The 16,198-nt window shown below is 59.8% G+C and overlaps 1 protein-coding gene across 2 annotated transcripts in view; it reads right to left on the bottom strand.

The window, feature by feature from the left end:
- MAN2B2 (mannosidase alpha class 2B member 2) overlaps positions 1-16,198 on the bottom strand; it is a 29,783-nt gene that overhangs the window by 9,051 nt on the left and 4,534 nt on the right. For both annotated transcript variants that reach the window (XM_081303855.1, XM_081303856.1), the window contains exons 3-11: positions 16,027-16,132; positions 13,569-13,741; positions 12,059-12,174; positions 11,349-11,526; positions 10,270-10,468; positions 6,856-7,046; positions 5,758-5,917; positions 4,209-4,366; positions 1,427-1,686 (exon numbers count right to left, since the gene is read on the bottom strand). In XM_081303855.1, the coding sequence (XP_081159981.1) occupies positions 1,427-1,686; positions 4,209-4,366; positions 5,758-5,917; positions 6,856-7,046; positions 10,270-10,468; positions 11,349-11,526; positions 12,059-12,174; positions 13,569-13,741; positions 16,027-16,132 (1,541 nt within the window). The remainder of the gene's footprint in view (positions 1-1,426; positions 1,687-4,208; positions 4,367-5,757; positions 5,918-6,855; positions 7,047-10,269; positions 10,469-11,348; positions 11,527-12,058; positions 12,175-13,568; positions 13,742-16,026; positions 16,133-16,198) is intronic.

Genomic DNA, 16,198 nt, shown 5'->3' on the forward strand with positions numbered 1-16,198 from the left:
TTCAGCCACCTCTTCTGCGCCTCCTCTGAGCCCGCCAGCTCCCGCAGCCCCTCCTCTGTGCAGGTGACAGGTGGGCTTTAGGAACCTAATAAGAACATCCCTGTCCTCACCCCAGAGTTCCAGAGTGAGAGAGAGACAGGGCCAGGCACCGGACAGCATGGCGTGGGCTCTGGGACTGGAGAGTGCCAGGTGGGCAGGGCCTAGGTGCACCCATCTGCGGACTGGAGGAAGGAGGTGGCAAGGTGGTGCTGGGGACTGACGGAGGGAAGGCACTCGGCCTCTCCCAGCCTGGCCGGGAAGCTCACGCGGCTGGCGACCTGCTCCGTTTCCGCCTGCTGCCTACTGCCAGCTGCTCCAGCTGCCCACATCTAGGGAGGAATCCGTGGCCCAACTCCCAGGGAAGTCCCACGCTCTGGAAAGTGGAGGGCTGCTGAGAGACCCTGCCCCAGCCCTGTCCACACCACCAGCACAACCGCCTCTCCCACAGCACGGCCAGCCGGCGGGATGAGCGCAGGGCTGAGTACCGGACAGAGAAGGAAGGCTGAGAGCGGGGTGGGCGGGTGGGGGTCCAGGTATGAATGGATGGATGGAAAGGTAGTTTGAACTGAAGGTCCCCCAAAGGCTCATGTATGGAAGGCTTGGTCTCCAATAGAGCAATGTTCAGAGGCAGGAGTCTGGGGGTGACTGGCTCACGAGGGCTGTAACCCCATGTGGATCAACCCACCGACAGCAATGGACTGCTGGGAAGTGGTGAAAACCAGCAGGAGGAGGGGTGTGGCTGAGCAGAGTGGGTCCTTAGGGCCATGCTTTGGGGGACTTTATCTTGTACCTGGCCCCTCCCCTTCTCCCCTGCTCTCTGCTGAGGCTGTCGTGAACTGAGTGGCTGTCCTCTGCCATGCCCTTCCACTAGGATGTTTGCCTCAGGCCCAAAGCAACGGAGCTGGCTAACTATGGACCAAAACCTCTGCACCTGGGAGCCAAAGCAGCCTTTCCTCCTCTAAGTGGTTTTCTCCAGTATTTTGTCATAGCAATGAAAAGCTGACCAATGCACTTCATGTTCTAGAGACAGTGTGACCATTTCCTGAATAGAGATTCTCGGTTAAAGTGGATAATGTGAACATATGTTTTCTCAGGGTGATTTCCTCAATGCCCTCTTTTCTCTGGATAACAGCTTTGGAATCTTTGGAATTAGAAGGCATAAGAAAGCTTTTTTTTTTTTTTTGCCTTTTTTTTTTTTTTTTTTTTTTGCCTTGGCGTAGACTCATACGCCTTGAATTAAAGATCACAAGAGCAGGAAGAGGCCTCACCACATTTGGTCCTTCTCTCAGGCAGGTGAGCCAATGGAGACACCAATGGGAACTGGGGGCCCTACTGGTCCAGGCCCTGGGTGCGCCTCTGCGGCAGACCAGCAGTGACTGAGCCTTACCTCTCCCAGATGCTGTGCATCAGGTTGGTGTCCTGGTCGAACTGCACGGTGTAGCAGTCGTTTGCCATAGTCACCAGGCGCTTTTTCTGTGAGCTGCTATGTCTCCTCAGCTTGCTCTTAAACCGGAGCGTGGTGGCCATGGTGGTAGCCTCCTGGGCCTCTGTAGTGGGCATGACCCTGTAGTGCCGGTAACTGAGTCCCGGGATGACGCTCAGGATGAGCAGGTCGTAGGCAGAGGGGTCCTTCGTTGAGTTCTGGATCTGCAACCAGCAGGATGGAGTGGAGGTGGATTTCAGCGCAGGGAGGACACTCGGTCCACTGGTGACCCCTGGCTTGCATCCCTCCTGGACAGGGGGTGCTCACTGTCCACTGAGCCAGCAGTGTCCTTGTCTCCTGGATTGAGCTCTCCTTGTCCTCCCTTGTTTTGGCTGCACCCCCTAGGACCACCACAAAACATAATGGCCCCTGGAGCATATTTTAGTGGCCTGAAGATGGCTGGCTCTCAGGGTGCCCAGGGCTTCTCGTACTCAGGGTCACCCCAGCTCCTTCAATCCTCCTTCATCTGCCAAGTGACTGATGCCCTGATCTTATCCTCTGACCTGTCCTGGAACCTGAGACCCACAAGGACCGCTTCCTGCTAGATGCCTCCCCTGGTCATCCACAGCTGAGCTCAGGGCCACTCCTCCACCCCACCTGCTCCCCCAGCCTTCCCCAGCCGGAACCCTGCTGTGGCCCTTCCAGCTCACCACCCACAGCTACTGTTCAGGCCACCATGCCCCACCGTGCTCATTCCCAGGACTCGGCCTCTTGCTGTCTCGTCTTTGTGGCCTCCGGCTGGTGATAGCTGACGTGGACCCTCCCTGGCAGTAGCCCAGGTGTCCCCAAACCCTCTCTTGTCCCAACCATCTACCACAGCACCAGAGAAGTTTTTAAGACCCTCCTCCTCCTCCCCCCTCGGTAAGGGGGTCCTCAGTTCCAGCAAGATGCAGCTCCCCTCACTTCCTCAGAAGGGGCAACCCCATCCCTTGTCTCCACAGAGAAGGACCCTTTCAGGTCAACCCTCCTGGCTTCTCCCCAGCTACAAGGTATCTGGCTTGGGATGGGGGTGTTGGAAGGGGTCTTAGAAAAGTCCCTGGCTTAGGTTGCTTTTGGCTACTTTACAAATCACTCACTCTGGACGTCACACAGGGGAACTATTCATATTAGTCACCCATGATGGGAACAGCTCGGGTGCCTGCTTTTTTTTGGTATCAGGGATTGAACTCAGGGGCACTCGACCACTGAGCCACATCCCCAGCCCTGTTTTGTATTTTATTTAGACACAGGGTCTCACTGAGTTGCTTAGTGCCTCCCTGTTGCTGAGGTTGGCTTTGAACTCACGATCTTCCTGCCTCAGCCTCCTGAGCCTCTGGGATTATAGGCCTGTGCCACTGTGCCTGGGGCCAAGCCTGCTTTTGTCCTGCGGGTGCCATAACAGGGCGGGAAAGCTCTGCCTTCAGGCTGGATCCGCCCCCCTTCCCACTGAACCCTGCATCAGGTTTCTGCTCAACTCTGCGCCCAGCCAGGGTGCCCATTTAAGGCCTGCCGTCCAGGTCTGGGAGCACAGGCTGATTTGCCTGAAAGTTACCTGACGTCTCCCCCACTTTAAGGCAGAAGACACCAAGATAACGGTAATGAGCCATTTCCAAGGCCGCCAAGCTCTTACCATGAGCAGACCCACCCAGGGCACCTACGCGCCTCAGTCAGAAGCCCTCGCCTGTCCTCAGCCCCCTCCCTTCCCTTGCCTGACTCTCACTGGGGGGAGCTGGGTTTGTGAGCACCACAGCCTGCCATCTTCTCTTCTCTGGGCATCATGAATAGATCTTTTTCCCGCCCCTTCAACTTGTCTGATTCACTGACCCCTTTTTCGAGAGCCACAAGTAAGAGGCTTGGGCTGGGGACCTCCCGGCGGCTCTGCAGCTGAGGCATGCAGTTTCCGTGTCCCCTGGGGAGGCTCCTGGGGGCCTAGTGTTAAACCCACGTTTGCCACTCCTGCCCCCAACCTGACCTTTACCCCAAACACAGACACCGTGCGGGCTGCGACCTGGGCCACCCTTGTCAGGTGAGCCCCAGCCCTAGTGCTTGTGAACTGTTCCCCACGGCTGTCACTGGCCCCGTCTTATTTTGCTTCTCACCTGTCTCACCACTAGAATTTTATCCCTGACAGACAGCAGGGATTCTGTCCTGCGGTTACTACAGTGTCCCTGCACCTAGGAAGGGTCTGACACACGGCGGAGCTCCAGAAATCCCTGCGGAAGGGACTCCTCTCAGGACACAGGGGTGGCACGTGCTGGGTCTATTCCAGGCCTCCCCTCCTCCTCAGTCTCGGCTTGGGGACCCTCCACTGGCTCCTGAGTCACCCTCCACACCATAACCATCTGTGACTGGGTCCCCTGGTGGGCTGGGCCTCACTCCTGTCCAGGGGCCCAGCACCCCCCCTGGAGGGTGTGTGCTGAGTGGCTGAGCCATGTCAGTCCCTCTCCCTCCTCCCCAAGGGGGCGTGGGCTGGATGACAGAGTGCCTTCTGGAACCAGGGCAGCTCCAGGCAGCGGAAGGGGAGAAGAGATGGCAACTCATACGGATGTCAGGGGGGTGGAAGGGGCAGCCTGCGCCTCGCCAACATCTGCAGCTCTGTTCAGCCCTTTAAGACCCCCAGGCCTTTCTGCATGTGCAAGTGGGACACAGATTAGATCAGCAAGTGGCAAATGGCAAACGTCCTTCCTGCAGGACCACATGTCCATACCTGTGCGGGCACGGGGTGGCCCATTTCGTCTGTGACACTGACTCTGGGGAATTGAATAGTCAGGGTGACGATGGTGGTGACGGTCCAGGCCAATGGGTTGTAGACTGAGGCAGAGTACCCATCAGGCTTCGGGTTGCTGCCTGGCTCACTCCACACCTCTGGGTACATGGGAAAAAGGCAGGTGAGACCCAGCCCTCTGGAGCCCCCAGGGGAGCCAGAGAGGAGCAGGTGCACAGCTTGGTCACATGTGACTCAGTGCAATCCCTGAGCGGGGAAGAAACAAAGGGAAAATGAGGTGTCCCTCGGGTGGCTGAGGGTCCGCTGTCCCTCACACATCTCTCCCCATTGGCCCACTTTACTGATGAGGAGACTGAGACACGAGAAGTACAGTCATTGGCCTAAAGTGACCCAGCTTCCGAGGCCTGGATCCAAAGCTTTGAGTACTTGGCATTGTGAGGAAAAAAATTCTCTGGACCCTGAACTGGCGCTTGGGGGCCCTGCACCATGGGCCTGGCCTCCCGTCTCTCCCATCCTGCCATCTCCTGTGCTGGAAGTCCCAGGATCCCCAACACGGCACCCGCTTTGCAGCCTCCCCGCTCTGCTGGCTCCTCCCCTGTGCCTGGGACGGCTTCTCTGTCTTCTCTCCTGACTCCCTGTGTGCCTGTGGGGATGGCATGAGCATGGCATTGGAGTGGTTGCCCATCAACTGTGCCACTTGGCAATGACATCAAAGCCCATCTCACAGGGGCCTGTCTGTGCCTGTCTCTCTCAGCGCCCTGATGCCCCAGGGTGGGGGTCCTGTTTATTCCAGTCCTGGTCCCCAAGGCCTTCCAGACCTGCAAGAGGGAAGGGCAAGGGCAGGGCTGGAAGATGGCACCGCCCAGACACTGCTGGGGCGGCGGGAAGGCCGGGGGAGCATCGGGAAGTGCGTGACCACAGTAAAGGCAGAGGCGGGGATCAGGGCCGTGGATAGGAAAACCTCGTGCTTCTGTAGGGAGACCAATTGTCCCCATTTGCCCAGGATTTTTGGGGTTTGACAGCCCCCGTCCTGGGTGAACTGGTACACTGGACAATTTGTGAAACCCTGTGATCAGGAGGCGGATCCAACGGCCACCAGGAAGTGATCTGCAGCCCAGCTGAGCCCAGGAGGGTGCTGGGAGCAGGACAGGGCCAAGGACGCTGGCATCTTCCCTGCAAGGCAGGGGAGCATGGGTTAAGGGGTCAGACCCCTGCTCTGTTCCTTCCGACCCGTGTGGCCCTGAGCTAGTAGATCAATGGTCTCAGGATCGCAGCTATGAAACGAGGACCATGACAGGCCCAGTCTTACAGACGCCAGGCTTACCATCCCCAAGGCTCAGGTCAGCCCTTCCTCATCCCGTAGATGAAGAAGTGGAGGCCTGGGGCACTGGAGCCACTGCCAAGGTCAAGGTCATGCCAACAGTAAGGGGTCGCAGGGGCTGTGGACTCAGGACACTAGGCCCCCTCCTTGGCCCTTCTGGGCTCTATTCTCAGAGGGGGGTCTCAGCCTCTCTGTGGGGGTCTGGCTTACCTGATTCGGCTGCCCGGGCTGTCACCCTGAGCTGGAACTTGTCCAGGACAATAGAGGACATTATCTTGCGCACGCCCTGCATCCCTATGGCCAGATGCTCCATGTACATGTCTCTCACCTTGGGGGACTCAGTTCCAGTGACGGCGTCATGGTGCTGGACCTGTGGCACCCGTTGTCAGACGTGAGGAAGAGGCGGGGATCAGGATCTGACCCTACAAGGTGCTGGTCTCATGCCAGGGGAGAAGGTGGGCGTCCCTCCCACTTCCCAGAAGAGGAAGCTGAGGTGAGAGAGGCTGCAGAACCGGCCCCTTTCGCTGACCTTGTGGAACCCCTGGCCAGGTCTGCCATCCTGGGCAGCCAGGAGACTCTGGGAAGGACCTGCCCCACCCGGTCCATCTTGCCCCACGCGTAGCTGGTTTGTTCTGGGCACCCTTCACACCACACGACATTCACGCTCCTCTGCTCCGAGGCAGGGGCAGGACTGTGTCCTCACAGAAGGGGACATGGAGCTCCACAGTGGAAGCTGCTGTGGCCAGCCGCTCTGATGGACTTAGAGCAGTGTACGCCCAGCACAAGGCGAGTTCTGCCAGCTGCCCCTTCAAGGCAGCGGTAAAGAAGTCACAGCCAGCATGGTCCCGTGTGGATGGGTGACCACGGACAGCATACAAGGCTCCTGGGGCCTCACTTTCCCTACCTGGGGAGCACGTGGAGAAGGAAAGCCTGGAACCCTGGCTACGTGGCAGCTGCAGTGCCAACCAGGTCAAGCCTATTGTCACGACTGCCCCACCACCCTCCTAGATGTTGTCACTGAGGTCACAGTGGGGCTATGGTTTAGCTCCAGGCAGGACTGGCTGACACCACTGCCATTCTACTTGGTCCTTATTCCTCTTGGAAGAATTACATATAAAGCTTTGAAGCCACCAGCTGGGTGCCAAGAGAACTTGGCCCAGCTTTATGGTGCACGACCCAGTGACGGGGAGTCTCGCTTTTCTCATCTGTGAAATGGGGCCCCAGAGCCTGGGCTGGAGGATTTGCTAGGACAAGGATGCACAGCAGGGGTGTCAGTCCCACCCCTGTGGCTGAGAAGCCTGGCCTTACCTCTGAGACGGCCCAGCGGAGCTGCTGGAGCTGCTGAAGGGCCCAGGTGGGGTCCAGAGCCCCGTGAGGCACTGGCCACATGTAACGCGTGAACATGGACTCCCCTGCGTACAGCAGGGCGCTGGCTCTCCGTGCCATCCCCTTGAGCATACTGCGGGAGGTGTAGAAGCCCGTCCAGGCAGCAAATGGTTCTGGGAGATGAGGGCAGACAGGGAGTTTGAGGGTCCCTTGCCTGTGGAGCCCACTACGTCCTCACTCTTGCACTGCTCAGGAACGGGGACCAGAAAGGCGGAGTGTGCCTGGGTGGCCTAGGAGGGCAACTTGGGCAGGCGGTGACCCCAGGCTGTGGCTCTCAGTCCAGGGACCTTCTCCAAGCCAGAAGAGAACTGCTCAGGGAGCCCTGGACAGAGCCTGGGGCAGGGCAGGAGTGTCAGGGCAGGTTGGGGACAGAGTAGGTGCAGGAGGATCAACGCCAGTGACAAGGTAGTATCTGGGAAACCTCAGGGAGGGAAGAGAGCAAGACAGGAACCAGGTGGGTAGGACACAGCCCCAGAAGGAGGGCTTTGTGTGAGTCCTGGGACAGGCCTGCACTTCAGCAGCCTCCCGAGGCCTAGGAAGAATGCTCAGGGTAGTGTGGGAGCTGAGCCATCCCAGGTAGCTGCTGTCTGGCTGCCAGGGCCCGGGAGGGAGGTGGCTGAGCACCTCGGTCTGCCTGTCTCCCAAGGGGGTTCTCAGTTCCCTGCAGGGTCTGCCTCTTTGCTGCCCCGGGTTTGCCCTGTGCCTCTTCCCTGCTCTTCCCCACAGACCTGGGCCAGTCCCTGGTGGGTGGCCCCACGGCCCAGAGGAAAGGCCACAGGCTGTGGAGTCAGATAGGCAGCGTCCCCTGCAGCATGGCGAAACGGATGAGGGCTTGGGGTCAAGGCTGGGGGCCGGATTCCCTATCAGGCAACTTTACAGCCCAAACGCTAATTAGAGCAGCCAGCCTGGACGTGGCCACGCCCACCTCACAGCTAGCCACGCCCACAACTCTCCTGCCTAGCTCTAACCACCCGCCCCCACTGAGGGCGCATCCTGTCCCCAGGACAAATCCCCTCCCACTTTCACTGTAGCCACGCCCACATCATCTCTGCCCACCTTGATTGTAGCCGCACCCCTCAGCAAATTGGTGCAAACCAGAGGGTCCTGGCAGCTGTGCAGCCCACCCCATCTCCACGCAGCCTGAGACCGAGGCCCAGAGTGGTAAGCCTAACCCCCGACAGGCATGAGTCTGAGCAGCAGCCAGGTCCCCCGGAGCCCTGCAGCCACAAATAAACACGGAGAAGGGGGCTGGCCACCAGGAAGCTTTCACGTGGGTGTCCCCCCTAGTCCTGCAGAAACCCCATTTTACCACGACCACCCCAGAGCTCAAGAAGTATCTCCGCTTGCTGGAGCAACAGCCCATGCTGGGAGGGGTGTGACCCAAACCCAGGTGTGCTGGGAGTCACTGCCCAGGGCCAGTTCTTTCCTGTCACTGTGGCTGGGAGGCCCCAGATAGGCCTAGCTCCAGGTGCCCAGGCCACATGACATGGTGGCCACCTGGCCAGATGCCCCTGGGCTTCCTCAGCTCTCTGGGGACAGCCGTGGCATGCCTCCTTTCCCAAAGCAGCCTCTCGAATCAGTCAGCCAAGCATGGGAGTCAGTGCTAGGCAGAGCTGGGAGGAAAGGCTGCATTTGAGAGCCTGCGCTTTCCTGGCTCATGGTGGCCCAGCCACCATCCCACCCAGCCTGGCTGGGCTGCTCATCTTATGCAACCAATGTAGATTTTAACATTTGGCCAAAGCCATCCCCCTGTGGAGGCCCGAGGGGGTCTGGGAGTGGTCTGAGAAGAGCAATTTCTATCTGTCCCCCAAGCTAGGCAGGTGAGCAGACCTGCAGGAGTCGCCAGCGGGGTGCCCGGGGGTGTGGGTTGTAGGGCCCACAGGGACAGGGTGCTGATGCTACCATCAGCTTTGCTGTACCCTGCAGGCCATGAAGCAGTCTCTCAAGCAGGGGCTGGCAAGCCACATTCCTAACCTGGCACAAAGGACTGGGGACAGCGCTGAAGCCAAGCCCTCGTCCTGGAGCAGGGCTGGTGGCTGGAGTGTAGGCAGCCAGCTCGGCTGCAGCTGCTGGAGCTGGGCAGGTGTGGGCCTGAGGAGCAGACAGCCAGGGCCCAGGCCAGCCAGGGTGTCTCTGGGTGGCCAGGCCAAGGCCTGGTGCTGGTGCCCACTCTACACAGTGCTGCAGCCTTGAACCCCTGAATACCCATGATCCTCTGACCTCAACCTCCCCCTTCTCCAGGAGCGGCAGGAAAATGAAAGCAGGGCAGACCTGAATGGGATCGCAGCCCGACCAACAGCACTGGTACTTTTCCAAACCCCGTCAGCAAAATTTGGACCCATAGCATCGATCCAGGCGCTACCTAAACCCTTAGACTGGCACACTTGAGCGGCCACCCCTGTCGGTCCCCTCTTGCCCTGAGAGAGCTCTGGCTTTTCTTGCACTCACTCCTGGCTGTCTGTGGATTTCATTCTTTGAATTCACTAGACAAGAACCCAGAAAGAAGAAATTGGGGGTGAACTGCGGGGGTCGCTGCAGCACTGAGGACACAGACTGCTGTGAGGAGGGGCAACACCTCCCCCAATGGCTGTGAAGAACTGGCTTTGGCGGCTGTGACTCAGAGCTGACAGGGAGGCGCCCCTGCCTTGATGAGCTGCTACAGTGACAAGAGGCCTTCTCGGCCAGCTTACCAGACCATCCACTGGCTGAAGTGGGGATCTAGTTTCATCTCAGACTCTGGTTTGAGCATCGCAGTTACTCCCAGCTCCCTTGGCTGAGCCCCCTGTGTGCTGGGTGGGAGGTTAACCACTCTTCTGGTCTCATGCAATTGTTACGACCATGAGAACAAAGCACACTGGTGTCCCCATTTTGCCACAGGGAGGCCTCATGACTTTTACAGAGCCCCGGAGGAGAGGGTCATAGGTTGTGCTATGTGTGGCCGGCCAGCTGCGGGCCTGAGGACACATTCGTGAGGCAGAGGAGACCAGATCCCCAAGAGTAGTGAAGCAATTAAAAAAGAAAGCCTGGGGCTGTTGGGACACTGTGGAGTCACCCAGCCCAGACTCAGTGTCTGGGGAAGGGATCCCTGGAAGAGGTGCATAGGGGCACAGGAGAAGGAGCAGGTGAGGAGGGTGCCCCCTGCAGGGCACTGCCAGGGCAGGGCGGCAAACTGCTTGTGTGGGCAGGGTGGGAGCTGAACCAGGAAGTAGGCAGGTGGGGCCTGTCTGCCTCAGGGCCCCACACCGGGCCTGTGGGGCACCCCTGTGGACACTGAGGGATGTGCAGTCCTGTGCCGGCCCTGACACTAGACTGCTACCCCAGCGCCCAGGCTTGTACCTGAGGAATAGGGCAGGAAGTCATGGTGGTTGTAGACGGCCCAGGAGATATTGAGGGCGTGCAGGGCGCGGAAGTAATCGCCCAGCGTGGCGTACTCCACCGAGACGCCGAGCTCCTGGGACCGGTTGTTGATGTGGTCCAGCAGTGGGTCCATGTTAGCGAACTGCACCGAGGCATTGAAGAACTGCTTGTCACATCCCTGCAGGGGACACAGAAGCAATGGCTTGTGCCTCAGAGCACAGACCTTGCCCAGGAAGGAGGGTCAGCACTGCCTCCCAATGGCAGCCCTGCCACGCTCCGTGGCGCCAACAAGGGTCACCGGCTCCCACAGCTGGCACCCCTGCGCATCCGAGGCCCATGGCACTGCTACCTGCGGACATGGCTAGGGTGATAATCACTGATCCCTTGGCCTTTATGCACCTTCAGGAGAGGCAGCCCTCGGTGACCGGTCTGGACACGAATTCCCGCCCTTCCCAGCTGCCCTGCTAAGAGGCTGAGTGGCCTTAGGAAACTCCATAACCTTCCTGAGCCTCAGGCCCCTCAACTGCAAAACGGGTCAGCAGTAATGTCCGCTTTGTAGGCTCATTGGTGCAAATCAGATGGATGAGGCGAACCGTCCCTTAGAACAGTGCCTGGCACACAGCGGGTGATCGGTAAAGGTCCAAGACCGTGGCATGGTCTCCTGCCTGGCACTGCCCCTCACCAACCCTGGATGGAGACTATGCAGCAGGTATTGTCATTGTTCCCATGTTACAGAGGGAACCGGAGGTCAAGTGGGGGGTTTTGGCTTGGGCTTCAGCCCCCAACACTGCAATGGCAAGTGCGGTCCATCAGGCAGGAGTGGAAGCTGCTTGGCCCGGGGGTTTGCTGTCAGGTGGGAGAGGCCGGGGTGAGTCCAGGGTGGAGGGAGGCTGGAGGAGTGGCTGAGGCCCTGTGGTCTGTGGGGAAGGGGTGCAGAGGGGTGGGGCCTGGGCAGGCTGGCTTGGTGCAAGCTGCCACAGGGCCCGAGCACAGGGGCTGGACTCTGCACAGCAGGCCCTGGGCTGTGACAGGACATGAGGCCCAGGTCCCTGCCTTACCCAGGGCCAGAGGATGTAAGGAGTCTGGAACCAGGCAGCCCTCTGCTTCACGTTGGCCACCAGCTCCTTGGCGTAGAGGTCGATGTTAGCTGGGGTGACAGGCTCGCTCATGTTGGGGTACACCCCATCCGGAGGTGGCTCTGGAAAGACAGCCACACCATTCCAGTAAAACCCGGACCTGTGGGGAGGCAGAGTGCAGAGCAGGAGGAGAGGTGTGCCCAGACGGGGCTCCAGGCGCCGCTCCACTCACCCGCATGGGAACAGGGGTGCCACGCCCCCCGGCCTGGCCAGCAGCCCCTGCTCCCCCACCAGGACCAGCCGGTTCCTTTGTTCACCATTCACAGGTGCCCAAAATCTCGGTCATCAAGATCAATGACATATTAATGTGATACTTAGAAAAAAATCAAAATCAACACAAAAATCCATGATGAAGAAATACCAGTCGGAAATAATTTAGGACGGGTATCCAAGGGTCTCCCCTCTGCCTAGGGCTTCAGGGTGGCTGGGCATGGCACAACACCAAGAATGGGGCCTGGGGACTGGAAATGCTCAAGATGGTGTCACAGCAACTGCTCACCACCTGCGGGGGCCAGACACGTGGGTCTGGGGTCTCAGGAAGGTGCAGAGGAGCAGGTGGCAGCTGCTGGGGAAGGGCTGGAACCTGTTGGGGAAGGGGAGGTGCGAGGGCGGTCGCTGGGGAGGGCTGGTACCTGTTGGAGAAGGACAGCTGTGAGGGCGTGCAGTAGCTGAACTGGTCCATGACGTGTGTGAAGATCTGCTGCTGTGCCGAGAGGCTCTTGGACCCTCGCCACACAAACTGCAGCCCCTGCAAGCCACGGGGACAGTGAGGACAGGACAGCCGCAGCCCTGGCTGCATCACCCCAGCCCAGCTTGTGCCCCCTGGCCAGTCCTCACCTTCCGCTCTCTGTGGGCCAAGACCTCCTGCTGCTGCCCCCTCTGTAACATCCCTCCAGGCCACTCTCAAGCCCCCCGTGGAGTCTGCCCGCCAGCAGTTGCTCCTTCACCCTCCTGCTTCTTGCAGGCTTCTCGCTGCCAGGTCCTCCAGGAGAAGCCTGCTCTAGTTCACCTGAAGACTCCGGGCACGGGGCTCACTGCCTCTCACAAGTGCGAAGCCTGCCCCTCAATAGTTCTGATGCTCAGGGTTGCAAGGCAGGTGTGAAGTCCTAGTTCTGCTCGGCTCTGGCTTGGGGCCACACACAAGGCCTTATGCCCCAGGATAAATGGGGAGCCACTCCCAGCACTCATGGGGTCACAGGCAGGTGAAAGCAACTGACTGGAGAGGGTCCTCACCACCTCTCTGCCAGGCCCTCAGTGAAATGTTCCTTTGCTGACCTGCCTGGAGCCTGATGTCCTTCTGCATAACTTCCCCTGGCCAGCTCTACCACTCTCTACCACTGCTCTCCAGGGCGTCCTGGACAGGACAAGTCGGCCTTTTGGGCCTTAGTTTCCCCATCTGTGAAATGGGTACGATTATGATTCTGCTCATCTATGACGGGTTGAATATCACCCTCCACAAAGTTACGCTGAAGTTCCAGCCCCCAGAACCTTGACTGTAAGCAGGGTCTTGTGGAGGTGACCATGTTAGAATGAGGTCATTGGTGGGTCCAATGCAAGTAGGACTCGGGCCCTTATAAAAAGGGACATGTGGACACACAGCAGAGACACAGAGAGAAAACAACATTGACAAGCCAGGAGAGGGGCCTGTGGCAGCTGCCCCTGCAGCTCAGGCCTGCAACCCCAGATGTCTGCTGCCCAAGCTCCAGTTGGGGGGACTTTATTCCCGCAGCCCCAGCCTCCTGGGCTGCTGAGGGAGGTTAATGGGAGATGAGGGTGGAGCCCGCGGCTCCTGGGCACACAGCCGGGAGGTCTGCCCTGTCCACTGTCTTGCTGCCTCGGACGTCAGAGGCCGCTGCTGTGCTCCAGCTGGGCCTACTCTCCTCCTCTGGTTCCTCAGTGCGCTTTGCTTGGTCCCTGGAGGGGCCTGAGGACCTGGGATGGCCCCAGGCCCTGTGGAAGGGGAGGAAGGTGTCTCTGGACTGGAGGGGGCCATTAGGGCTGGGCCTGCTGGAAGAGGGCACCCTGGGGAGGTGGCAAGACGAGGGCAGGCCAGGCACCCCACACGCTCAGGCTCAGGCACCTGGTGGCGTCCCCCAAGATGTGCTGAACGAGGGGTGACGGCAGGTGTGGCACAGCACGCACCTGGGCCTCCTGCATGGCTTCCTTCAGGTCGTAGTCGATCCGGGAGATGAGGTGGGCGTTGAAGCCCGCCAGGGCAAACAGGGTGGGGGTCGTGGCCGAGGCACCAAATGGGTCAACGTGCCAGGAGAACTGTGGCCGGATCCCAAAGGTCTCATAGAGAAACCCGTGTCCTTCTGCAAAGAGAGCGTCGCCCTGCTAGTGACCCGCGGCAGGCTCACTGCCCGTCCAGCAGGCTGGGGCACCAGCCGCCAGGCCAGGCAGGTCCCACAGAGGTAGTGCCCAGGGTCCTGCAGGGTCACCGCCATCCAGATCTCCTTCCATCTTGCATAAGCTCTCTGAACGCCAACTCCTGTCCCTGGTGACGGCCATTCTGCCTTCTGTCCCTGTGGACCTGAGGGCTCCGGGAACCCCCTGTAAGTGCGGTCCTCCGTTTTGCCCTTCCTGACTGGCTTACTCCGTGCCCTCAAGGCCTGCCCATGTGGCAGCCCGGGGGCCGGTGAGGCTCTCTCCGTGAGCTTGGACAAGCTCTGGTGCTGAGGGGTGCCGGGCCAGCTGCGGGACCTGGGGACTCACCCCCAACAAACACGGAAGTGGGCTGAGTGCTAAGGGGCAGGGCACCTGCCATCACCATCACTTCTGCCTTCTCTCTTGGGTCCCTGCTCTGGGGACTCCAGCCGTGAGGACCTACAGAGGTCTGGGCCAGCCACACACGCACTCCCTTCTGTCAGCAGCCAGAGGTGGGTGCCCTCAATGACTCAGGCCACTGGGCTGTGGCGGCACTGGCGCCCTGGGTCTCTATGTAAGAGACCAAGGCAGGGACCGAGGGAGGACGGGTAAGCCACCAGGGCCAGACTTGCGTACGTGGATCCTAATCAGGGCTTGCTTCCAGGATCTCCTCAAGAAGGTTCTCCCCACATGGCCTCCCGCCCTGGTCATCCGCAGGGTGGTGCTGCCAATTCAGGGGCTGCCGTCTGCACAGAGGAGCTCCCACATGTCCCTCACGTGCCTCAGTTTATCTTTAATAGCATGGACGATGGCTATCGCACGTGTGGTGACCCTGCTGGGCTCCAGGGAAGACTTCCCACCTTAACCATAAAGACAGTCTTTCATGGCTCTTGGTCCCTACTGCAGCAGCCGAACCAGTGTCTCACTAGTACAGTGACCCAGTGGACAGGCCAAGCCATGTGTGGAGGCAGGGACAAGGGAGGACAGGAAGGCTGGATATCCACTATGCCCTGGGCTGCCCAGACCTGCAGATGCGTAAGGTGTTGTTCAACGTGTTTTAAATACTGCTAGGGAACACTGGAGGGATAGAGGGAGGGATCCATCAGCAAAGGAGAGGGAGGGAGCACCAGTGGGGGGACAGGACAGTAGTGGCCTCCTTCACTCCTGCCTGGACTCCTCCCTCCCTCCACTCCGCCTGGTGTTGCCTGGCCTCCTCAGGCCGGCTCAGGGGCAGGGGTGGTTACTGCTGGCACCTGCCACTCCCCCAGGCCTCTGAGAATCCGCTAGGGCACTGCTGCCTGAGGAGGGGGCTGAAAGCTTCAGTCACGGGGGCTGCGCCCACCTCTGACTCGTCTCAGAGATGCTGGAAACAAACGCCACCTCAATAAAAATGTCACATCCAACATTCAGGTGTGAGTTGACATGAGGGCCAAGAGGAGGGCAGGAGCTCCCAACAGCCCGGACAGCAGGACAGGTCTGGGCAGAGGCACCTCACGCCCCAACTCGGGAAGGGGCCCAGCTCCATGTGGGAGGCCAGCTTGGTGGGAGGCCGTCCACTGCCTGCCTCTTTCTTCCCTTCTGGGGCCCACTTCACAGCAGGGCCCACTACAGCTCAACCCAGGTAAAAAGGGCCCAGGGGACCAGAGATGGTGAGGGTGGTCAGCTCCACCACTCCCACACCTCTGAGGAACACGGCCCACGGCGGGCGTGGCTACAGCCTGCAGTGTGACATGCCCACTGCAACCGTGGCGGGGACAGGGAGTATAGTGACCATGGAGGGGATGGAGATGGTGAGGACGAGGATGGTGATGGTGCAGGGGAAGAGGGTGCTGGTGCTGGTGGTGACTGAGGTGGTGACCGAGGTGAGGGTGGTGGGGGGGTGGTGAAGTCAGCTGAGCACCCCAGAGGACCACACATTCCACTTAAAGTCCTTCACCTGAATCATCCCAATTGAATCCTCACGACGACTCTCTCAGGTGGGCATCAACATCACACTTATCAACAAAGGAAACTGGGCCACAGGGAGGCCACATCCCATGCTCAGGGCCACGGGGACGGGACTGAGCAGGGTCAGGATGCACCCAGCTCGACCCTGGCACTCAGCTCCCTTGGCCAGGCATGGGTGTGCTCCAGGAGTCACCATTTCCAGGGGGCGGGCTTCACACTGCGGGGTGGCCACAGCTGGAACTCCTAGCCCACTGGAGTCCCTGGGTGTAGGGCGGGGTGGCCATACCTGTGAGCTGTAGAATCTGGTCATCAAGGTGGGTCACAGCCTCATCATGCATGACCTGGCCTCCAAGGACAAACTCCAGTTGTCCTTTCTTCAGGAGCTGGTGGACCTTGGCAGGGGTGGGCGGAGAGAAACAGCCAGGTTCAAGCCCTGAACTTGACTGGGTCTGTGAGGG

The sequence above is a fragment of the Spermophilus citellus genome (genome assembly GCF_964194105.1).
Source record: "Spermophilus citellus genome assembly, chromosome: 8".
Lineage (NCBI taxonomy): Eukaryota > Metazoa > Chordata > Mammalia > Rodentia > Sciuridae > Spermophilus > Spermophilus citellus.